Source organism: Leuresthes tenuis, unplaced genomic scaffold, assembly GCF_036924035.1.
Source record: "Leuresthes tenuis unplaced genomic scaffold, fLeuTen1.0.hap1 SCAF_21, whole genome shotgun sequence".
Taxonomy (NCBI): Eukaryota; Metazoa; Chordata; class Actinopteri; order Atheriniformes; family Atherinopsidae; genus Leuresthes; species Leuresthes tenuis.
This window is the reverse complement of record NW_027325375.1, coordinates 21906726-21932466: the sequence shown is the minus strand read 5'-3', so window position 1 is coordinate 21932466 and position 25741 is coordinate 21906726. Positions and strand designations below refer to the sequence as shown.

The 25741-nt window shown below is 40.5% G+C and overlaps 1 protein-coding gene across 2 annotated transcripts in view; it reads right to left on the bottom strand.

The window, feature by feature from the left end:
• Nucleotides 1-327: 327 nt before the first annotated feature.
• The window catches only part of nova1 (NOVA alternative splicing regulator 1), a 29221-nt gene continuing 3807 nt past the window's right edge, over nucleotides 328-25741 (bottom strand). Inside the window, exons 1-4 of one of the 2 annotated variants that reach the window (XM_072375127.1) lie at nucleotides 23349-23710; nucleotides 20734-20877; nucleotides 9008-9174; nucleotides 328-8238 (exon numbers count right to left, since the gene is read on the bottom strand). In XM_072375127.1, coding sequence (XP_072231228.1) covers nucleotides 7219-8238; nucleotides 9008-9174; nucleotides 20734-20877; nucleotides 23349-23352 — 1335 coding nt within the window. In that variant the 5' untranslated portion in view covers nucleotides 23353-23710 and the 3' untranslated portion in view covers nucleotides 328-7218. Of the gene's footprint in view, nucleotides 8239-9007; nucleotides 9175-20733; nucleotides 20878-23348; nucleotides 23711-25741 lie in introns of those variants that run through there. The other variant, XM_072375126.1, reaches the window with a different exon arrangement.

Here is a 25741-nt window from a genome sequence, read left to right as displayed (position 1 = left end):
TGCCGCAGTTGCAGTGTGGATCAACAACACAAGGAGTTACTGACTGGAGTATCTATTATCTTACAGCCTGCTCTCCCATCTATATATATATATATACCAGGTGTGACATCTATGTTGCCTTTTGTCGGATAATTGATGCACCTTAATCTCAAAGCTCATCATGTGAGCACTGTGTCCATGTAAACACATCCTTGTTCACACTTAATATGAGCTCAGATTCAGCTGTCCAGAAACTGAACTGGTTGCGCTTATATGAGCACTTCACTATTTACTCATGTAAGACAGAGCAGAGGGATGAGGTGGAGAATAAAAGGAACAGAAGACAAGTGATGTTAAAATGAACATTTATAATGACTCTTTGTTGCCGTCGCAAAAATAATCTTTAAAAAACAATTCAATTATTAACACTGAAATGCTGACTTCACTGGTAGTCCACGAGTCATAAAACACAACTCACTGAATTTCTTTTACAAACACATTACTACAGTTTACATTAAATAGTCATTACCGTTAAATCTATTAATGAATAATGTTCAAATAAACTAAGAAAAACAATGACACTTAAAATCCTCTCATTCCCTCACCATAGTAGCTGTTTTTTTTTTTTTTATCAACAGTGTATTGTTTAGAAAATATACTGCTTCTAAGATGTTTCTGACAAAAGCAGAAAACAGACTGGCAGCATAACAATAATGGTGCATGAGCTCAAACGTCGTACGATTAGGGTGATGTTTTTCAAGGGGAGTGGAAATGGGACATAACCATTCCAGTGATCTAACAGTTATGCAGGCTGGCTGCCTTTTGGCTCAGTATGGAATTATTTGGCACTCTTGCTGACAAATATTTGCCATGAAAAGCTTTCACACTTTTTTATAGAATGGCACAAGAAGGCATTTTTCTTTCTGAACATCTTCGAAGGACTTCTTCTTTTCTGTTTTTTGTTTTCTTTTTTTGCCATTTTAAAAGACATACAAATGCTCTCCTAGAAAGCCCTTGAAGTAGTTTACACTGTGGACTTTCAGATTCTCCTCACTTGTCAGAAATGAAAGACAGAACTGTTGTCATTACTGTCAAAGAGAAATATACCCAATCAACAAAACATCACTTTGAATACGTTGGAAAAATTTGATCTTATGCTGTCAGTCCATTTTTTTTTTCTGAGATGAAACGAACAGAGGTCAAACAGCGTAAAACCGAACCCCGAAAGAAAATGGCATGAGTCTATGCAAGGTACTGGCATGCTTTCCTCAGTTTACACTTAAGCAAGCGATCAACCTTGCAGAATAGTTCAGAAAACAAAAGAACAGTCTTGCAGAGTTTGACAGTAAAATCTCCAACACATATATGAGTTCTTGGGGATGAAGAAGGTCAACAAAGTTCATGGGAGGTTCAGAGGGTCAAAGACAAAAATGGCCTCATGTGTGGTTGGCAAAGAATCCTATGTTTTCTCAGACGCAAGAGCCGAGAAAGACCTTAACCCGTTTAAAGGGTGGACACAGTAGCAGGTGCTCAGTGTAGGGAAACACAAATTGTGATACCGTGTATACTGAGAGAGCAAGACTCAGGTAGAATTGGTTTAAATAAAGGAGCGAGCAGCCTTAGCCAGTTTGTAGCATTTGTAACCAGTTCTAGCCTTCTTGTGAACGGGCTCCGTGGGGGTGGATGAATGTCCAGAATTCATTTGGAGTGAAAATAAAACAAACATGACAACTTTCGGAATGATCATCTGGCATTCAGGTGTGAAGAAGTAATTGCAACGACAGGGATTTGAGACACAAAACAATGGCACAGATATATCATTCATGTAGCTAGGCCTTAATTACTCAGAGGTTTCCTCTGTGGTTTTCATCATGATGAGGTGGCAGAGGCATTCTTCGTTTTGCTGGTGCCGATCGTGTCTCTCAGATCTGATTGTAATATAAGCCAGACCTTGAACCTTCATCGCTCAGTGCTTCATTACCAATTTGCTAGCGAAATGAAAAGAATATCTAATTTGTAATTTGAAAAGAAAAATGGACAAAGTGGCTTCACATGTTGGTTCAAAACAAAGCACTCAGTGATTGACACAGACCTCTGCTGCAGGGAATGTGACAGAAGCCTTTGAGAGAGGAAACGGGTGCTACTTTTTCTATTTTGTCCGAGACTCCAGCCCTTTCCATCATTCTTGAGACCCAACAGATTCAGGGAATAATAAATAAACAAACGTAAATTCAGATCAACAGCAAAGGATGGCGATAAAATCAAAAACAACTCAGCTGCGGAAAGCCAACACAGTTTGCTTCATGTCACACCCAATATGACCCACTGATCAGTAAAGTGCATTTTTGCAACACCAAACAAACAAGATAATGTTGACAGCGAATCGGAAGTTGTGTTAACATGTCTGGTTCATGACTGTGGCCGTGTGAGGCCTACCTGACTATAGCTGAAGTATGTTATTGACATAGATATTAACTCTACATGTATTCAACATTCCTGCCCTGAATTTACATTGAAGACAGATAAACATTCGACAGAACTTAAAAAAAATTTTTAAATTAAAATAAAAAAAAAGAGAGTAAATGGGTACATTCATATATTAGATCTGGGCTTTCAAGCTGTGACATATGAAACATCTGAAACTAATATGAGACAGGTTATGTGAGGTTCAACTTGCTTGTAAAAGTAATGCTTGCCTGATATCCTAAAAACACAAGGAGCCAATGCACTGAGTAACATTTTCACGTTTGCTTGTTTCACATTTTTAATACTCCTCACTGGACCTAAAAAGCTAAAATAGCTTTTCTGACGATGGCTCGAGAGATGAACTTGTCTGATGAGAAATTTGATCTCAGATGTGTGTTTTCGTGTGTGTTTGTGTCTTTTTTTTTCTTTTTTTCGGGCCAACATGACAATAATGAGCTCCCTCCCAACTCAAACAATTAAAAACACCAACAACATTTCTTTAACATGAGGCGAGTAAACTTAAGAGCTTTACATTTGACCGCATGCAGTGTTATGTCTTTGAATGTTGCGAGAGACCTCGCAGATTTTTATAACTTTTTTTCCTCCATAATTTACTTTGATACCATGCAATAGAAGACGTGCAAAAAGATAACACCTAACTCCACAAACACATTTTTGATTGTTAATGGCTATGTTATGAATGCTTATAACATGTTATGCTTAGTCCATGCTGGCCTATAGAGACATTTGTGAGAAAACAGCAGTACTTAAGCCACAGGTCAAACAAACACACAAGGGATGCATGGAGTGTAAAACAACATGGATCCATAAAAATCACAATCTTTAACTCTTACTCTATGTACCTATGGGATAAAACAATGCACAAAAAGTTCTTTGTCCTTTGTTTTCTTAAGTAATGTATTTGATTATCTTTTCTTAACTTAAAAGACAGTGTTTGATTGGCACTTGATCAGCACTTCTAAACATGTTATTGATATCTAACATTTGATCGCACATCTACAATTTCAGAAGCTGCGGAGGTCTAGTTTGGCACAGGTCGTACTATGGAGTCTATTATTACTTTTACTATCTTACCAATACTGTATAGTATTCTATACACCTCGTTTTATGCTCCATCCTTTTAGAGCATGTCTCTAATCAACAGACCAGACATCTTTTCAACTAAAATATTTTGTATAGTTTACTTATCAAATAGCAGCATTTTCATAACTTACAAAAAGTACATGTAAACCTATTCATTCAAAATCTTAGTAATTTCAAAGGTTCATACAACAGACATAAAACACAAAACAGGACGACATGCTACTATATTGCTTCCAATATTCTTTACATTTTCTTACTGTCAAACTAAATCATCAATGACAGAAATATGGACACCACCGGTCGATGATGAGTCATCATAATGCACAAACAAATCGCGAAGCTAATCTTAATCAGGCTTAGTTGGCACTCTCATCATCCACACAAATATAACATAGTTTCACATTGTATCGACAACGCTGGACTGCATTTGGACTACAAACTAGAATAGCTACAATAAAGTACATATAGATCATATGACATGACATATTGTATTCCACAGAAATGATTTCTAGTCATTTTCAGATAACAGGATATGCATAAAGGATGTCGCTGTTTCGGCTTGAGGTCACAAACAAGTTCCCACCTTACTCTCTGGCTATCTTATGCATTCTGTCCAAACCATGCTTTGTTTAGATGCTGAAACTTGAGCTCAGCCATCATATGAATATTATTTTAACCAAGATTTGCCTTCTTTTGGAAAAAAAAGCCTTTTCTTTTCATTTAAAAAGGCTAAACCTGTCTCTATCTTACTTGTTCTTCTTATAGAGGGAATTTGACACTTTGAGCTAACGTTGCTGGTTGGTCTGGTGGGTGTCACAGTTTTGGAGGCAGGTGTTTTCTGTGCATTTTAGCCTTGTGAACTCTGCGGCCTAGGAAAATATTTTCACATCCTTACGACCTATAGTGCATAACTCCCACCCACAGCACATCCAACACACCACCCATGAGACGAAAAGACAGGAGGAAGGAGAAAGAGGGGGAGAGCACAGTGTAGGAAGAAGCACAGACAGGGATTTGGGCACAGGAGGAATCCCAGAACAGAGAGAACATGCAGGGGAATAAAATGTTGAGAGAAAGAGGAAAGTTAATGAGGGGCAGAGAGAAACAGCATTTGGCACGATGTATTGATCAGAGAGATTTTTGAAGAAGAGCTCTCTAGAGTCAAGCAGTCCAGTTGCATTGATAAAACATCCCTTTGTTTTGTGCTTGTTTCTTATTATATGCTAAAATATTGGGCAGTAAAAGGTTATCTTAAGCTATGATTTCACTGGCGGCCAGATTGTTGTTATGGATGATTGCGAAGCCTTCCAAACACATAGTGAAAGGAGAGATTTCAGCTCGTTAGAAAGGCTCACTCATTGCAGTTGCCACGCATAATGTTCAGACACAAATACTTGTTTTAAATGCTTTAAATCCATCTATTTTCAAACGTGAATTCTGAAAATGAAAAGGCTGTCCATTCAATTTTCCTAAAATCGAAGGTGTCTCGGATTTTCTTGGACACTGCTCAGCACCAACCCTCACAGCTTTGTATTACGGAAGCCGATCATAGAGCTTGGGTTGATGGGGACAATTGAAGATGTTTTTAGAGTGGGAGGGGAAGAGCGATGAGGTGGTTATCAGTTTGCCGATCAGAAAAATGTACGCAAATTTTAGTGCAGCGTTTTGATAAACAGACACATCACAAGATACTGGAGTATAAATGCTCTTGTGGAGATATCCCCTCTGTCAGTATTGGTAGGTCTTGTGTACGTGACATAGATGTGCACATTGAAATATACTCACATCCCCAACAGGGACAGACACGCTTTACATTGTGTTCTAAATGTCTCACAGTGCAGTCTTCAGAGACCCAGTGTACTCAGGATGAACGCTATGGATAGCAGCACAGAGGGGAGGCAAGATAATCTTTGAGTGCTTGGAAATGCTCTAGACATTTTTTCTGCCTGCATTAGACGAACAATTACCTATAAAAGACAACAATGCCAAAATATTTTATGCTTTATTAAATGCTCCACTCGAGGCTTTAACATGCTTTTGGAAGGATAACAGCCAGCCTGGATGTTTGTCTTTTTTTTATTCTTGATGCAAATTGGGAAGGATGGTTCACAGAAAAGTGACTCCACACCTTCTTTTCAAGTGTCATTCTACTTCCCTTTCATTAGTGTATGTCTCACGATTATTTGGTACCCTTAATGTAAAGGCGATAGTTTCTTTGTTCACAGATATTGGTTCATACAGTTTTTCTTATCAAAATACTTTTGTGGTGCTGAACTATTCTGACACTGCTTCAATGTAGTCAGAGCCTTAAGTGTTGGGAGTTACAAGAGTCAGGCTAAGGCAAAAAATTATGTTCGGTAATAGCTATGACAGGATGTCTCGTTTATACAAGAAAAAAAAGGGGGGAAAGCCTGCATTGGGAATGAAAATGGACTTGACTTATAAAGACTGGATTGCTTTTCATCACGAAACGCTGAAATCAATCATTTGTCATTAGGTGAGAGGCTGGGTCAGATCCAGTGGGCTACAAATGGCTGGTCGACACGTCAGCTACTTAATGTCAAGTAACAAGTTAAGTCGCCAGAGAGATTCTGATTTCATGGTAAAGGAGATATAAACCTAATCTTATAGCACCAAGAAAGGGTTAAACAACTTTTTTCTTTGTGTTTGTAGCTGTGACTGAATATGCTAATATGTTTCAGTGTTTGTGCGTTTGTGGGAGCATTATCTATGTGTGTTCATGTAAAATGTATTTATACATTCCTGTGTGTCTCCTCTGTCCTCTCACATTGATTATTTAACCCCTGAACTATACTTGCAGACAGCAACAGCGAAGTTCAGACTGGGTTTGAGTTATACATTTCTTTCACTGCAACACAATATTTGATCCCTGTAAATAAAAAATAGCAATAGGCTAATATTGTTTTTACATTCAGATCAACCTGCATTCACAGGTTTAAATAATCTATTTGTGTTTGAATGAGACCGTGTCAATAAATAAAGAATGAAAATATAAAATACCCAAATTTAGAAACTTCAATTATGATATGAGCCAGAATTCAACATATGTCAACATAGATATGATTTTTTTTTTTTTTTTTTACGAAATTATACTCAGATTGTTTCCCCAACGACTGAGATGAGCTCAGGTGCTTGTCATAAAACCTCTGCCCTGTTAACAATGCCTTCTGCATTGTACACAAAGAGCAAGGTTTGTAAAACAGCTCTATTAGCTGTCTGGATCTCCATCTGACTGGCTCAGCTCACCGGGAGCTGAGGCTTGAAACTGAAATTAAAACCAACAAAACCAAACAGAAAGAAGGAAAATAAAACTGTTATGAGGTTTTGGAGGAGGGTGAAACCCTGCGGCCTCACTCTTGAATCTGCAACTTGGCAGTGGACCAGTTCAGCTTACTCTGATCACCATTGTCAAAAAGACTTGACACAAACTTTTAAAAAACATCAGGACGTCAGTCCTAAAAACACACTCACATATCACACACACTTATCTTGGCTGTCTCCCCCACCTCCTCCTTTGTGATTCTCTCATTTGATACTGAAATATTGAACAGATATTTGGACATTTCTTTTTTTTTCTATTCATTTTGACTCTCTCAATTCCCTTCTATCTCTGTCTTCATCCTTTCCTTCTTTCTCTTCTTTTTCATTTTAGCCCACCTTTTGTGGGTTGGTAGCGCGCACGCCCTGCTCGTAAGTGATCCGCTGGCTGATCAGATACTGCGCTGCTTGTGTAGCGGCCGGCGACCCTGTTATGGTAACTTTACGGTTCCGAGTACCAGGAATGAACTCTCCTTTTTTGGAGATCTGGATGCGAGCTCCTGTCAGCTCCTGGTACTCTACCAGCGTTTTCCCTCCTTTCCCCAAAATGGCACCCACCAGATTCTCGGGCACAGCAATTTCAACCACGTCCTTGGCCCCATCTCCCAGCTTCTCTGTTGCCAACAAGGATGAAGCCATCAAGGGTGATGAAGCATTTAGGTAACCATTGGAAGCCCCTGTAGCAGCTGCTAGTGAACCCAGGGAGAACCCACCGAGGCCTGTAACAGGGTGGCCAGCACTGCCAGAGGCATCGTTAGCGTAGGAGGCCAATAGGTTAGCCGCAGCAGCAGCAGCTGGGTTAGCACTAGCCGCAACTGCAGCAAGGACTCCAGAGGCAGCTGCAGGGTTGAGACCCAGGCCAAGGGTGTTAGTGTTGTAGCCGTAGCTGGCCAGCGTATTCAGGGCTGAGGTGATGGCCAGCAGATCATTGCCAGAGAAACTGGACATGGTGGCAGGGAAGGCACCCATTCCTGTCAGTCCGGCCTGACCTAGAAGGCTGGAGGCAGTGGCAGCTGCTGCGGCTGCATTGGGCAGCACCTCAGCTGTATTGGCGTAGGGGGAACCGGTGGGATTGGAGTTGGCCACTGGGCCGGAGACGTTGGAATAGCTAATATTGAGGCAGCTGCTGCTCTGAGGGTCCTCCTGGATTTTCTGCACTATGATTTCCACAGCCTTACGGTTCTGTTCAGGTTCCCCACTGATGGTCACCACTCGCTCCTGCAGGTTGATGCCTTCTGGCTTCTGGGAGAGCTGCACCCAAGCCCCGGACTGCTCCATCACCGCTTTCACTGTGGCTCCACCTTTGCCAATAATCAGCCCAGCTGTGCTATTGGGCACAATCAATTTGGCCTGCAGAGAAATAGAAAGATTTTGGTAGCAAAAAACACGAAACATAAGGAAGATTTCAAAGCATAAATGGTCAATAGACAGAGGGGTATCTCTTACTGAGTCAGAGTACTTTACCAACCCCCACTTTACTCAGCGATTTGTTAATCCCAGGGGTTTAGGCTGCAGCTGCCACATGGCTCTGTCTAGCTATGAAAGACAGTAGGTAAAAATAACCACATACACTCACATTTTCCTGACCCTACCAGACCATGGGTTGTGGCCCACAGAACAAGTGAGATTGGCAACTAATAAACAAAGTGTACTGAAAGTGAACTGCTCTTTATCATGACAACACACCTTAACACTCCTGTTTGTTACTCCTTAAGAAGCAGTTTAAAAAAGGGTGGCTGCTTTAAAAAAATACTCATCACTTGATTGGATGAGCCATGTGTCTTTCACTGTCTATAATGGGCCAGCTTGAACCAATCAAGAGAGTGGTGCCTGTTGGTAAAATGACGCTCCGAGGAAAACCAACAGGGTATGAGCAAAAACATATTTTCCATTGACAAAGCCTTCAGAGTTATTTTGTCCTTCTTTCACTGAAGTAATATTCTCTGTTGCCATAACAGCCTACCTGCCTGTAGCTACCAGTTTCGAATGCTGATCAGGCTTAACTTGCCGTTGCACATTTGGCAAGGTGGATTTTCCTGTCATTGTGAACTCGCAAATCTCATGAGAATCCAGCTGCACTGCAAAATTAAATGATTCTTGTGGCTGTGGAGAATCTCACCTGTTTGACGCGGTCAGGGTTAACCGTGGTCTGTGGTTGCAGTATGCTGACTGGTTCTGGTTTCTGGGCGCTCTGGGGCATCTCGCGGACTTTCTCCGCAATGAAGTTGTGGACACCATTGAGGGCTTCAACAGTACCCTGTATCAGGCAGACTCTTTCTGTTGTTCCTGTGGTGAGAGGTGGACACGTACAAGAGACAGGTTACTCTAAGGTGCTCTCAGTGGATACTTCGTAAAGAGATTTGAGGGACTATATATTGACATCAAAATGTCTTGTCAATGAAAAATGCTCTTAAACATTTCACAGAGCTATTGTTTGCTTCCTCCTTTCACACAATCATCAGACAAACAGCTGAAAGACTGAAGATTGCTTAGTTAGCGAGCCACAGGGGGGAGGAGGATTCCTCATAGATGATGTAACACTTACAGTGCAGTAATGCTCAGGCCGTCCTTGCCTTGCAGCTCTAATAGACTAAACACACATTTGTTCCTCCTGGAGGCTTCTTTCTACGCCCACATTGACAACCGAACTGGCATTCTGTTGCCATGGTGAAGGGGCCTAGCCGTGGAAACAGGTGATGCAACAGTGAGTCCTTTATACTGGCTTTAAAACACTCTTTCTTTTGTATGAACCTTTCTGCTTTGCTTTCTGGCACCATTTGACTTAACTCTGGTAGAATCTGAAATATATCTTAATTTTTTTCTTTGTCGGCTTGACACACGCCTTTATTTGAGTGCTGACTGAGAGAAAAGTCCCATTTTCTCCACTTAACTGAGTAAAATGTGTAGATGGAAAGACCGGCCGGTGTAATATTCCTGAATGATCCCACTATACACGTCTGAAACTGAAATGCTAAAATAAATCCAGTGAAAACTCAATCCTTGTCAGACATGACTGGCTTTATGGCACAGATGTATTAAATAATAGATACAGACAGTTACTTGGACATTTCAGCAAAAGTGATAAGAAACTCTAAATGGGCCAAATTACAAGGTTTATGAGCTGAATAAGACCTAGTTTTCTTTCTGAGTTCTTTATATTAGACATATAGCACTATATCACACATAAATAACATTACATATATCTAAAACAACTTAAGATACTGTAGGTGCCAGCATAGTTAATCCTTTAGACTTTCATATTATTTCTACGAACTGTATATAACCGGTTACAATTTAAAAAAATCTGAATGTTAATCACACTTTAAAACCAACAGCCTATAAATTAAATCTTTTAGAGTTTTGGAGGGAAGCACACTTGGCATCTCTTGGTGTAGTGCTGCCCCTGCCTGTCACTGTTGATGTGACAAATTAAGGGACCAAAGCTTGTGAGTACAAGCACTTAATCTTTCACAGTCAGACTTTTTGTTCATCAAGTAAGTTACTACCAATACTGACACAAGGCACAAATGTTATGCAACACATATGCATAAAGCTCACTGGATATATGTTCTTTCTAAAAGATATCCAAAATGTACAGAGTTAGTCACTGGAAAATGAATCAGACAAAATAAACAATAAAAATGATTTTGTACGAAGCCTAACACTAATATTTTCCATCTTGTCTACTGATGGCTATGCTGGAGAAAAAAGGAAATTATTTCTTGATCATGAGCTACTCCTGCATATGCAGCCTGGATACAAACAGCATGGACAGGCTTGTGAAAAAGAGAGTACTCCCGCTTTCAGTTTTTGAAACAGAACATTGTAAAAATCCTCCGGTTCTTAACAGGTCTCAAATTAATTGAATACAACCTCAGATGAAGAACAAGGACATATGCCACAGTGTCATTATCTCTTCAACACAAATTAAGCCAAAATGCAGAAGTAGTAAGTTCAAACTACGTACATCCCTTGTTTCAGTAGCCTGCATGTCCATCATTAGTAGCAGTAATAACTTTATGTAAGATGTTATCAGGATCTTACAGGTTGTGAAAAAAAATTGACATTAATCATTAATTTATGCACAGCTCTCTTAAGGTCCCACCACAGCATTTCAATCAGGTTGAGGTCTGGACTTTGACTGGAGATTTGCAACACCTTGATTCTTTTATTTTTCTGACATTTTGTTTTAGTTTGGGATCATTGTCCTGTTGATGACCCAGTTTCAGCCAAGCTTTAGCTGTCAGACAGATGGCCTCACATTTGACTCTACAATACTTTGGTATACAGAGGAGTTCATGGTGGACTCAATGACTGCAAGGTGTCCAGGTCCTGTGGCTGCAGAACAAGCCCAAATCATCAGCTCTCCACCACCGTGCTTGACAGTTGGTATGAGGTGTTTGTTCTGATATGCTGTGTTTGGTTTTCTCCAAATGTGCTGCTGTGCATTATGACCAAACATCTCCACTTTGGTCTGGTCTGTCCAAAGGACATTGTTCCAGAAGACCAGTGGTTTGTTCAGATTTTACAAAGAAGATTATTGCTGATGTCTTTCGTGGCATTTTTAATTGAATGCTCCAGACCACCAAACTCACAGAAATCTTTTTATGTAGGTGGTCACACTTGTTGATGATCAATTAATCCAATGTATTGATTAGCAGCATCCAGCTGCTACTTACCCTCTTAATTCCCGTGGAAACAGTAAGGGTGTACCTAGTTTTTCTACACACTCTTTCTGCATATTGGCTTAGTTTTTCATCTCATTATGGTACACACAGAAATAAAGGAATGAATGAACAAATAAACAAATATAATCTGTGACTTTCAATAATTTCAATTTACTCGGTTGCAGTTATCTTCTAATAACTGAGAAGCCTCTTTACTAGCCCCAGTCAGATGTAAAAACATGTGAACTAGGCCATTTTTAGTAATTTGACACATTCTTAGAAGACACTGAGTAATCTTAATACACTAATCTCCAGTTAAACATGTCTTTCCAAAGACTGACCTCCCAGACAGTAGGACAATTTCTGCTAAAGTTCCTACAACCTGTGTTGTTGGTGTGACACCACAAAGAGGACATAAAACTATCTGAATGTTAGACTTAACTCCACCCTTCCTAAAATGCTGGCATCAGTTTTTGCCTCTCATCTTCCTTTAGCAATAATGAATTTTCAAATAGTAGTTCCTTGCTTTGAGTCACAGTCAGGATTTGATCATTCTCATACTGACATGAGGGGAGAAAAATGTGTCAGTGGTGCCCCGGAGAGCACACTCTCACTCTTAAGCTTTCTCCACAACACCAGAAACTCATGTCTTCTATCTTGATCCCAGAGTACGGAAGTTTCTACACTTCTCGGTATTGACTGAACTTTTTAGAATGACAATCAGTCGTCGTAATAGCCTGTCCAAATCCTCTGCCTGAGACTGTCAGCATTCCACTCATGAAACATCACCCATAATTACTGTCAACACATCAACAGCTGCTCTAAGATACAGTATTATCAACACTACAAATTGAGCAGAAACATTGTTGGAAATCTCTGTGCTGACTGTATTCATCATGTCACATTAAAAGCCTCTCTAAAACACAAACATCGATGGTAAATGTGGGGATCTATTGTACTGATCTGTTTACATCCAGGAAAATAAGAGGAAAAAATTCTCCTGCAAAACCTTTATACGACATCTAACCTCAGTCAGAGGTTCGCTTCCATCCATGTGGCCATCTTTGAACAAAGCCAAAAAGCACACCCCACTCATCATAGTCTTCTTCTGGCATTTGGTTAAAAGAAATAAGTCAATAAATTACAGATTTATTTGCTATTTGCACCTGGTTCTAGTGCTTCTCACTTGATAAATTCTAACTACGTGGACAAAATGGAATTCTTTCTGATGTTATGGGACTGAAGTAATAAAGGATCTGATGTCAAACTGTTCACAAACTGTACAAAAGAAATTACACTGTTAAGTAGTCATTTGATCAGATCTTTGATCAGAAATTAAGCAGAATTTTTTATCAAACACTGTTATTGTAAAGTGTCACTACTCTGTACTTTCTGACATTTCCATCATGTTGATGGATAGTCTCTTATGTCATAAAACGGTGGTCACAAATATCTAAATACTTTTTTTTTTCAGAAATAAGGTCAGTTGTTTTATGAAAACACATGTTCACCAAAGTTACTGTTGACCTGATTGCTGGGATAGGCTCCAGCCCCCCCACGACCCACAAACCTGACGGATTGACGGTATAGAAAATGGATGGATGGATGTTCACCAAAGTTTTTTTAGCAAATAAAAACAGAACCGGTAATCATAAACCTGTAATCCCCTATTTTTTCTTAACCTTTTCCATAACCTTTAGCCAGTAGGTGCATTGTCTTTACATGTTGAAAGTCTTCATTTGTGAGAACTACAAAAAAGTGGTGATCAGCTGAAATGCTGTCTCCTTCCTCTTCTTGGCTCCCTGCACTTGTCCACATCTCTGCACACATGCAGGCTTTCTTTTGGCAGGATTTTCACAGAAATTGCGGCAGTTTCCTGTGGGGTTGTGTGAAACCATACAAAGGTGTAATCATGTTTATTTGTGCTTCAGAAAGTAACCACTGTGATTCTGATTTACTTATTTGCTCTACGACTGGCCCAAGCCTGTCTCCTGAACCCGAGCACAGAAGGAGAAGTGTTTAGAAAGACTGGCAAAAAATAGTAGCTTAGTATGAATTTAAATAAATATTATACTGTTTGCTGATCTAGTCTCTCTCCCTTCCTTTCCTATTTGTTAAATTTACACCTATTGCATGTAAATTGGCAGTTAATTCTGTCACTTGTCAAATAACAGAAGACAACCTTTAATTTATCAGCATAAAACAGTATTCCTGACTAACAGACCCCAATTACTCTCACTTACTGACACCACAAGTGTAGTTAATCCAAGCACTGATGATGAGATATGCTGACACACATTAGTATTATTAAATCAATAATATATTAGTGAAGTTTGGCGATGAAAATAGGAAACAACCTGCTTGGAAAACTTGATTCTTGAGACGTAAAATGCCAACACATCAGCTTTAAACCATAAAGTTAAAATAAATAGAATAAAGAGTAATGTTACTGCATAATGTTGAGTAATATCAATGGTGATATTGATATTAGAAAATCTGTTAATATTAGTAAAATACTGGCTTCTCCCTGACAGTATTTTACTGTTATTAACACATTAATAATGAATGCGCTCTCTGAGTCTCACTCTGCAACGTGATCGCTACTGTACTGATTCTCGTTGACACGCATTTTGTGTTATTCTATACGACAACAAAATGGTGACGTTGAACATTCATCTAAACAACTGCACTGCCAACAGTAGAGACAGTGTATATTAGCTGGTAGCTGCATAAAGCATGGATTTACAATAGAGCTTGCAGTAATTAAAAGACAATCAGGCGTTTAGTTTGTTTGCAAAGAACAAGTTACTGGGAGCATACAAAAATGGTTTGAATTGCACAGTTAGTCTAACATTACTCAAATGACATCAGCAAAAAAGATTACAAGACTAATATTGCAATGAGACAGTGATTGTTTCTTTAGTGGATAAGAGAAGCAAAAAAAGGTCAACAAAGAACACGCAGAATAAATTAGGTAATGCGAAAGTTATGTTGGAAATACTAAATAAAATCAGGGGTACTATCACATAGATCTCAGTCTCTGGAGATGTGACCACCAGAACTGACTAGCATTTGGCAGTGGGCGATATATCTCCTTCTGATGGAGAACCATGATCCACAAACAGAGTCACGATTCTCCCTTCGATAGCATTTGAAGTTATGTGATCGCGTAAATAGTTGTGCATAACTGCTTGGATAAAAAGTCTGTAAATTCAACTCAAGGCACAAGGCTTAACTAACAAATTTCAGTATCCTTTGTTTGCTCAGATTTTTAGTGTGAAAGTTCTGACTGAAAGAGGTGATTCATGTCTCCACAGTTCTGAGTCCTCTTTGAGGATGTTGGTCTGCTCACTGCTCTGTTTTCTCCAGCATGCTGTTGTCTGATCACAAAAATTACACCCCCAAGATGTGTAGCGTGTCAAATTAGTGTGGTTTGAATTGTTTCTTCGCAAATCATGCTTTTGCTCTGTTTTTGTAAAGCAAGGAGGATTGGACAGCACAGCCCTTTATTTAATAACTGGATCTGTTCTATTCCTCTAAAAAGTAGATCATATTCAAAACCAAACTTTGTCCAAAGCATCATAATATCTACCTCCACTAGAACAGCTGCTGATAACAAGTAACCATCAGGTGGAGCATACCAACACTGAATAGTGAAAATTATACTAAAGACCAAAAAATAGCTACAGCAACAGAGGCAAAGACATCCTAACTTTAATTTTGGACATATGGATTATCTATCACTGTTTCAAACTCCACAACCCCAATTACAGTGGAGGTCTTCTGCTTGTAAATCTTCCAAGCCCAAGCTTTGGAAGTCATTTGCATTACAACTGCTACACATCTAACAAATACTATACAATACAACATGGTACAAGACGTTACATCACAATACGATACGATAAGATACAGTACAATATGCTTTAATGTTCTCTTAGGGAAATTTATTTTGGACTCAAATGCTGCACACATTGTAACACGCCTTCACAGCCTCAGTCAAAGATAATCACAGTAAGAAATAGCACCACTAAAAGTTCCCAATGTTCATACAATCTTTCACAGCCGTTATAAATAAAGGCTTATTGCAAATGCCCTATATTCAAACACCTATGACATATTTCACAGCCCTTTCAGCCTCACACAGATTTGTTTTAAAGTTTAGTAGAGGGAGGAACAAAGGACACACAGAGGCCAAAAGCTTATAGTCTGTGTAGAGGATATGTGATGGGTTAGTCAATATCCTCTGAGCTTGTTTGGGAACAGATTGCTCATAAATTGAGTGGAGGGACTTGTTTTCAGTCCTCCCTAACACCTTTATGGTGGATTGTACCAGATGAGCAAGCTTAGTTTTTAGCTGCACAGTGAGATTGCCAAACTATGCTGACATCTCATATCTGACTAAGCTCTCTAATACAGAGTGGTAAAATAAAAATATAATCCTCTGATCCACAGCATGCACTCTGAGTCAACGTGAAAAACGCAGTCTCTGTTGTTGGTGAGAACACAAACCTTCAGCAGGGACCCTCCAGCTGAAGGTGTTATCCTAATGGATACCGAGATATTTATACGAGCAGACCAAATCAATGTGTACCATGTTTTCTATCTCTAAGACATAAGCTGGTGGATGGTGGTGTCATCAGAAAATGTAAAAAGAAAGTTCCTGTGATGGCTATTTGTTGTGTGTAGCGTTATTTAGTCTTATAGAAAAGAACCAGAGAGCTGACACAACCCGGCAGGGTGCCTGTGGTGATAGATTTGGATTCTGAAGGAGCAGAGTTGACTCTGATGTGATGACTTCGATTGGAACACTGTATCTGAAACTGGTGGAGTGCCCCTTTAATCAACTGACCTTTGCCAATCACAAAAAAAAACCTGCAGCAGCTGTTTACTTGCTGTGTATTGGAAATCTCTTGGTCGCAGATCAGGTCAGCAGAGAGTCTTGCTCTTTAAAACAACATATTGGCATCATAAAGCAGAAAAATACGAGAGAACTACACTGTAACAACTGTTTCTGATCTAAGTTGGACTGTTATTCACTGGAGGCACAGATTTAGATGTGGGGAAGTAAAAGCTCTTGTTTCAGTTGGTCTGAAATCCCCATCTATGATGTCATCCAAGACAGAGCTGATACTGTCCAAAGGGGAGCCACAATATAGGCTACATATGGTGATACAATCAAAGTACATTTTCGTGTCATCTTTGAAGGAAATACCCCCACCTTATACCCTGTGGAGTAGTGGTGTTCATTGACCTAAGGTCACAGATGTGACTGATATCTTATGAACAGATAATGGAGCGCCTACATTCTGTGTTTCTATGACATTACAACAACTTCATCTGTTTGTGCTGAACAAAGTAACTCAATACACATACTTGGCTGGTGGCAAGCTGCATGAAGCAAAGTTTTATTTCTAAGTTTAAGCTCAAATCGTGAACTCCCAAAGCCCTCTTTGCAGCTGCTTAAATATGTGGATGTGTGTAAGTAGGAGTATGTAGTTGTATGTGGGCGTGTGCGAAATGCAGATTACAAGTGGGTGAATGCATAGCAAGCAGCGTTTACAGCGTCTCCAGTAACTTGGCAATGGAACGGTTAAGACAAGCTCTAGCCACATAAAAACAAATCAAAGTCATCACCTATGTGTAGGAAGGAAGCAAGCAAAGAAATTTTAAAGGAGGTATGATGTCATCTTATCTGGCTCAAACTCTCCTAACTACCAGGAATCAAATCTGAGCAAAACAATGAGTGGGGAGGAGGAAAGAGGAAACTTGGCGTGTGTTAGAGCAGCTTGAGTACAGCTGGGAGAGGGGTCATGTCCACAGAGAGAGATTGAAAGAGGCTATTTCTGGGCCTGCCCCCCTGTCCCCTCATTCTCATACAATCATGCATCATCCACACCCTTCACTACCACTCATCCATCTCAGTCACAACGGGACTCAGTTGCACAGGTCCCCATTAAGACTTTGAATTCATGCTTTCATTTCTTCCTGTGACGGGGGTTGGGATTCTTGGACTGAACCATCACTGAGAGAATGCAGAGGAAAATGGCTGTATTGGTTGTTGCTCCTTGATTTATCTTGTATGCCATCATGAGTGAGCTCGGTCTACCGCTGGATGACAGATAAGAGCGTGAACTGTGTATGGTGTTAGCATGCTATATTAGTCCGAATTGTAGCTGATTCAACACTAAGACAGCAAAGTTTAGCCTCCACTGACATCTCCAAAAGCGGTACCCTCAGCAGTTGTACAACGTACAGTAGCAGTCGTTTCATGCAGTCGGTTCATTTTACTTGAGTTGGACAGAACAACTGTCCAATCAAATTCTTGCCAGCACCCTTTCCCTGAACTCCTCTTCTCACTCATCACAATAATGAGAAGGGGGATGGGTAGAACAGGTGGTGGACCACGAACACATCTCACAATCTCAAGAAAGAAATTAGGATACATAGTATTCCTTTTATTAGTTCAGTAGCTATTCAGTAGTTTAGCTGTTCAGTATTAAGTCATTCCCTCAATCATAGCTGACTTCCTGTGTGCAGAATCTCAAGCTGTGCCCTCCGAACATGCTCATAAGAAACATAGTGGAAGACAAAGTACAGGAAAAATATTTGCACATCCTCCTTTTCCTTTCCCCCAGCTCTCAGTAAATCTTTGCCACGGTTCAGGCAGTCCAATATATCACATGTAACAGCGAGAAGAACAAGCTGAATTCAAAATGTGTAGTGTATTTTTCCTATAGGTAGAGCAATATTTTTTCTTTTACTGCTGATACTGCAGAGGTCACAGGACAGAAACTCTACTCAAAGCAGTCATTACAAAGGAAATTGCTTTCTCTCATAACAGCGTCATTCTCCCTTTGCAGTGGTACAGTTTTAAGTGCTCAAAGCAGTCAGGGAACTCTATAATTTGAAAACATCTGGAGTATTTCTCAAATTCATATCCTGTGACACACATTACTACCTCCTAATTCTGATCTTCAGAGGCTGTTTTATGTTCTATATATACATAATGTAAAAAGTCTACTACTACGTGAGGGGTTATTTGCCTGGATCAGTTATTGCAGAGAACATCTGGACCTAATAAACAGCGAGACGCTCAGCACCTGTTCTTTTCAGCAGGTTGGAGCCTCCTCTGAGGCATGAAGGACAATCAGCCAGGCTCCTCTACGACTCAGCCGTTTTATGTTTGGAAGATAAGATGGTTCATCTATTACCTCCATATGAAAGGGGTCACTCAGCTGCATGAGCATCTTTCTCCTCCTGACGTCAGCTTTGAGTGACACTCCCCAGCACAATTAATATTTTGGATGTACGCCCGTAAGTCCTCTGCACCACATAACTTGCGCAGCTTCTTTTTCATGAGATAAAGGGAATGAAAAGGCCTTCAAACTCTTTCGATTGTCCACAAATGTGATGCAGCTTTTGTATTGGCATGAATATCTTGATGTGAAATTGCTGCACGTCCTGGAAACCTGATAATTGGGGTACATGTCACAAAGTAATATCTTCCATGTGTTATAGGTCATACATATCCTACTGACTGCAAGCACCTTCTTTTTGAGTTGCTAAAAGCATTGACACTGGCAAAAAGGCAAAAAAAGAATCAAGAAGACTTGTCTGCAGCATCTGACAGCATTCAGTCAACATTTACATCCATGTTCAGTCTCTCAAGGATAGGAGGATGATTAAATTCAGTGTTTATGACCACTGTATGATTAAAATGGCCTGGAATTATTCCTGAGAAGCCAAATGATGAGGCAATATTAAATGATGTATTTGAGCACGGCATCAGTCATTCATTCAGCTGGTTGATGAGTGAGATGACTCCTCTCATGTACGGTATGGTGCAAAAGTCTCGAACCACTGCTCAATTCTTTATATATTGCCAAGGAAACTGCAAATAGGTGCTCTGATTTTTTTTATGTGAAATGTAAATACAGTATATTAGTAAACAGAGTTTGTACAATTCTAACAAGCTTGACAATCTATATTAGGCATGAGCACCTTTATTCTTCACACCTAGTTTCTATAAGCAGTCTTCAGGAATAGTTCTCCAGGCTTCTTGAAGGACATCCCAAAGCTCTTCTTTGGATGTCGGCTGCCTTTTGTTCCGTTCTCTGTCAGATGATCCCACACTGCTTCAATAATGTTGAGGTCCAGGCTCTGGGGAGGATTCATTTCTCCATGAGACCTGTTGCCACTGATTTTCAGTCCACTTCTCGTGGACGCCAGGTCTTGACTGCTATCCTTCCATGAAGACAATTTCTGATGAGGCCAACAGTAGATGGATCAACTGAAGGTCCAGATGTATCTCTCAGGTCTTGTGTCAGGTTTTTTTATCCTTTTCTTAAGGACATCCCTTTTGGATACTGTTCATTTCCTGTAGATAGTTTTTTTTTTTTTTTTAGGCCTGCCACTTCTTTTATACTCCTCTTTTCCATTTTCCAAAAAATAATTTCTGACACACCGCACACCCTGCTGAGATATTCAAAGTTGAGCTGATACCTCTTTGGGAATCACCTTATTGGTTCAAAAATACTATTTTGCGCAAATAAAGTCATGTTATCTTTGGCATTTTTTGTAGAGATGACCAAAGAAATTAGAACAAATTATGTATCTTCGTGACATGCTGCTAGTAACAAAGTGCCAAAAGATACAATTCAAAATTGGTTCTTTGCCAAGTGGTCTTTTATGTGCAGACAACACTGGTTGGTCCCTTGAGTTGGGTGCCTTTTTAGGCTTGAATGATTCAGTGTTAAGGGGCTTAACAAACAAAAAACACACATTCCTCTGAAAATGGTCAGACACAAGAACTGGACTGAAAATGAGTGAAAAGGAAAGCCAGTGTCCAGAGAAAACTTTGAAATACCTTCAGAAAGCCTGGAGAACTACTGCTCAAGACCACTTCAAAAAATTACAAGACAATCTGAAGAAATGAGGGCTGACTCAAGACTTTTGCACATTACCTTTTATGAGCCTTTCTTTCTTTCTTTCTTTCTTTCTTTCTTTCTTTCTTTCTTTCTTTCTTTCTTTCTTTCTTTCTTTCTTTCTTTCTTTCTTTCTTTCTTTCTTTCTTTCTTTCTTTCTTTCTTTCTTTCTTTCTTTCTTTCTTTCTTTCTTTCTTTCTTTCTTTCTTTCTTTCTTTCTTTCTTTCTTTCTTTCTTTCTTTCTCCGTTCTTACCTGGGTAGAAGTCTTTGGATTTGGACAGCTTAATGGTGGCACCCGTCTCTTTCTGCAGTTGTACGATGGTCTGGCCACCCTTGCCAATTATAGAGCCGGCTGCATAGCTGGGGATCAGCACCTTCAGGAAGTACTCACCCTCCTCTGGGGGAGAGACACACAAAGTGGGAAAAGGCCACATTATGTACAGCAGTTCCACACATCGTCATGCCGAACATATATATACTCAACCCCCAATACCTACTACAAGCAAAGAAAATCACAATGGAAGAAAGTAATTAGAATCACGTATCTACATTCTTCTGGTGAAGGGAATGTATTTTTATGGAGATTTAGCATTCTGAGCTTGACCATTTTGTAGCTTTAAGTGTATTCACAATCTATTAGAGATTGGTGGTATATTCTGTGTCCTGTCCCAGATTTCTTGTGGAGTAAATGATGACCTCCTTTCCAGTTTGCAGAGGTCTAATTTTAACCATTTTCAAGGAGTTTTAGCAACCTCTGAATAAATACCCAGCCAAGCTCAGTGTTTAGTAATCCTCCTCTACACGTGAATCAGAGGAACGTAGAATTAATCTATTAATCTGAGCGTAGAAATGTGTCCTGAGAAGCAAAGTTACACTCAGAGGACTAGACACAAACATGTGAACTCATAATCCAAGAGGTTCATGAATGCCAATATGGAATTATCCTTTGTAATTAACAGACATGCGGAGAACATATGGGAATCAATCCTGCAGATTTGCTCAAAGGGTATACAGCCAAAATGTTCTAAATCTCCTCCATTTTGGACGGGGCTTCTGTAATTTAATGTGGCTTGCAGCAGTCGGTGATTGACAGCATGTCAGTTTGAAAAATTTGCAGCGGAACAAGGGCAAGAGCTTTCTCCTACAACCTCAATTAAGAATTAATCAACACTAAAGTGGGTAAAGTGTCCGTCCAAGAAAACCCTGATCACATTGAGTGTGTAATCTGAGAAAAAGCAATCAACCACATATGGAGCATGCAACAAAAAAATTAAATAACCTGACATCAACGCATGGAAGTTTTATATTCATAGACGTACGGCACCTGGGATCATTTCCAAATATCATCTTGATGACATCATTGAAACACTTAATACAGGTGCATACTTGTATTGGAGCAGTGATACAAATAATCTCCTCTGCATGCTGATTTGGATGCAATGACGTCATGTTCGATCCTTTTCAGCTGCCAAAAGGGTGACATCAGTGGAGCGGGCAGAGATGTAAGAAGCAACTATCCATTTTGGTATGATGAGATTTCTTTTGCGTTTTGTCAAGTGCGGCATGAGACCGATTTTCGATGGCAGTCGCCATGTCACATTTTATGCCTTGTGGAGGATGTCGAATGCGGAGGCTTGACCGGTGTGGTGGAAACAGAGGATGGAGGTGGACGGAGACCAACCTGTTGCCTCAGTACTGCACTCATTAGACTAAGATGTGAATGAACATGGCACTGTGACATAAGGGAATTTCACAGCCCACATGTTTGCTCTTCTGTTTATTGCATTAATATGCCTCTCATGTTCCATTGAGATATAGGCTTGTTTTTGTGCACATAACCCATAACCAATGGCTCTGACAAATACACAAATATTCAGTGACGTGATTGTTGATGCCATTTCACTTTTAGTCTCGAATAACTAGTCATCTGTACTGAGATATCATTCCTACATCTACATGAAATGACAAACATGGACATTAACTAAAGATAGTAAATATGTCAGATCACGGTAATTTTTTAGAAACAAATCTCAAAATTCACATCTGATTATTTACTCTAAACATCTTGGGCTTTTTTAGATGTTCAGGATTTTGTTCAATGTTACAGTCAGCTCGCAGCTTTTCTCATAATGTAAAACATAAAATGACCTTGGTGAGAAAAACAGCAATCATTCACGGTCGCCGAAAAGCTTTTGAGCCCTCGCTTCTTTCAGAATATATCTGATACCCACACGACAAAAATTAATTTGATGCCGATTACAGGATCCCAATATCCAACGACCTGTTGTTGGCAGACAAGCCCAAACCCACTGCGTAACTTTCTAGTCATCTTCAGCAAGAGTAAAGCCAGCAGGGAAGGAAGCCACTAAGATTCCCTCCATCGCCCTCACAGAGACGTTTGCTGTCATTAGTCAATAATTAATTCCATCCTAGTGTCTGAGATCACAGTAACAGGTTTTAATGGCATCATGTGGTAGAGTAAACATGGCAATCTGTCGCCAGAAAACGGGAGCAGTGGGGCACATTGGGAAGCTCAGCCAGTGGGGTGTTAGTTCAAACCCTTGCATCCAACACTAGAAGGATGGCTTGGAGGAGAGACATAGTCTCTGAGCCAAATGTGTTTAGTTAAGTCACTAGAGGGGGGTGGGTCAGGAGGAAATGCCTTGTGACCGTCCTCCCTCCTTCTCACAACCCTTCCAAGTACCCATTCTGCATTTCAATGGACTAACCTACTCCTGACAGGGAGCAAGGACGATGGAGCAAAAATGAGCAATAATGAACAAAATGGTCTTTCGATGTATGAAACTACCCACAGTCTAGCATGATGGATAAATTCAACAAGTCAGACGAAAAGAGTTTGAAGCTTACCCATTCTGAGATCTGCTGCTTCTCAAGTCCTCTGTCAGATCGCCATCAATGCCGGGACACAATCTCTAAAGGGGATCTTAACATTAGCCTAGGCATAGGTGCAATGGTTGTGTTGAGGAATGCGGCCAGTCGACCTTTTTCACCGAGGTCTTATTCATCAGTAGGTGTAGAAAAAGAGATTTCACCGCAGCATCCGAGCCATGCCTGCAGCTGGCCAGAGCCTCAATTGTCTGAGAAAATGCTAATGCAGGCTCTCAGTGTTTTCAGTGAAAGACGGCACGCATTGTTCGAGCCTGCATCGGTTTGAAGGGGGGGGTCTTCCCTGCCGCATCACCCTTTTCACTGCTCTCATCCATATTCATCGAGTGGCCTGTCCGTCTGCAGCAGCATGCAGGACTGACACCTCGCTGAGCCAATGGGAAGCCTCTTATCTACAAAACGTCATGTCCCCACCCCCCCGACGCCAGTCCCCAAAAACTGAATTTTCTCCCCTACTCCGCCTCTTTTGACGCAGCACTATAAAGTATAGCAGCCCATTCACTCACTCTTTTTAGTCAAAAGTGACAAAGGTGAAGTGGCTGAGGGAGCGGGCTTGAGCGCTGAATGAGGAAGCTTGTGGAATGACCTTCAACAGTGGCTGAAGAGGTGCATGGATAATATAAACAGATGATGAAGGAGGTGGAGGAGGAGTGATCTGAGACGGCGTGCCTTACGCCACCCATCCTCATTTCCTCCACTCCCCCACCCCACAGTCCCTTAGACGGCCATGTTTGAGAGGGCGGAGGGGCTCGTCAACCATTGCAAATGGCAGTGCCGCAGAATGGTGGAGGGGGGTGATGAAGCCAATCACTACGCCTATAAATCTTACACCGAGAGGTATCTTAAGTGAGTGAATGTGTGTAAAAAACCGCAAAGTGCTTGTGCGTAAGTGTCCGTGCGTGGACACGGGGGTCCAGCTACATTTAATAGCGCTTTCCAGGGAACCTATAAAAGATAAACTCCTCTTTTCCTGGATGCTGATTAGTTTCATCCAAAAATCAAATATCGTGGCCCATTTTGGTGTTAGAGCGAATGCCTTCCAGAAAATTCTAAGTCTCATTCACTGAGTAGTGCTCTACTATATAGACACAGCTTCCCTGAGGACTCCGCTCTGTCTCACAGGGTCTATCTATCTCTCCTTTTCTCTGTGCTTTGCTCTGTCTTCATTTCTATCGCTCTCTCATTCTCTCTTTCGCTGCCACCTGGCAAATTCACAGTCCACTCACGTCACATCGCTCTGCAAGGGCACCTGTGTCCTTCCCACCAAAAAATTAAAAAAAAGAAAAAAAGAAAATACAGCTCGCATTCCTCTGCCAGCCTTTCCATTAGCAACATAACAAGATCATACCTAATCCTCCACAGGCACACAACCTTTTGGAAGGTGCATGCTTGCCAGCAACATGGACTTTTGTGTATGAGTAAAGAAAAATTAATGAAAGATGTTCATTTTGTGGAGAGAAGGACAGTGCTGATAAAAGAGGAGTAATTTCCCTCATTCAGTGTCCGCAGCTCCTAATGCACATCGAGGGGCGCAGCTTTGAAAGAGAACAGGCTTTCTTCTCTTTGTTGTAGCTGCCAGTCATGTTAATGATCAGTTCGGTAGGAATAACGTGATCAATATCAGACGTAGTCAAGGGGCTGGTGATTACAGGGATGGCTGAGGATTATCAGGCTGTCTCACACTACTGCCAGGCGGGCTGTGGGCTAGCACTGCTGCATAAATGTTATTAAAACATATGACACAAAAAGCATTCTATCAGAATATCTATCGAACATTTGGCCCAAATATGCACTTCAAGTATTCGTATATTTTTTCTCTTAATAATAAGCTCTACAGTAATAAATAGTAAAGGGCCTTTAGACAGTTATTACAATGATGCCGGTGACCATGTAGAGGTATAACTCGATTCTATACTGTTAAGATTAAGCCGTACATTAAATACAAATCTTAGTAATTTAATAAAAATGAATGTGGCTAATGTGGCTTAAAATCAGTTTAGTGCTTTCCACTACAGGCTACAGTATGTAACGCCTGTACTTCAGTTAGATTTTATAAGGAGAGAGTTTAATTCATTTTAGACTCTCTGAGGTGCAGCCAACAGCTAAGCAGAAGCAGTTCGTCCATTTTCTATACCCACTTCATTCCCTTTCAGGGTCATCAGGGGGCTGAAGCCCATCACTGCTTTCCAGGGGGGGAGTGGGAGGGGGGGGGCAGGATGCAATGTGGACAGGTCACCAGCCACACAAGTAAAATTTTCCATAATAAAGCTTGCATTTTCTTTTCTAAAACGCTGAAGGTATTGTGGCCATATGGGGACGTGATAGTAGCATCAGCAAATGGTGTCTTCTCATTA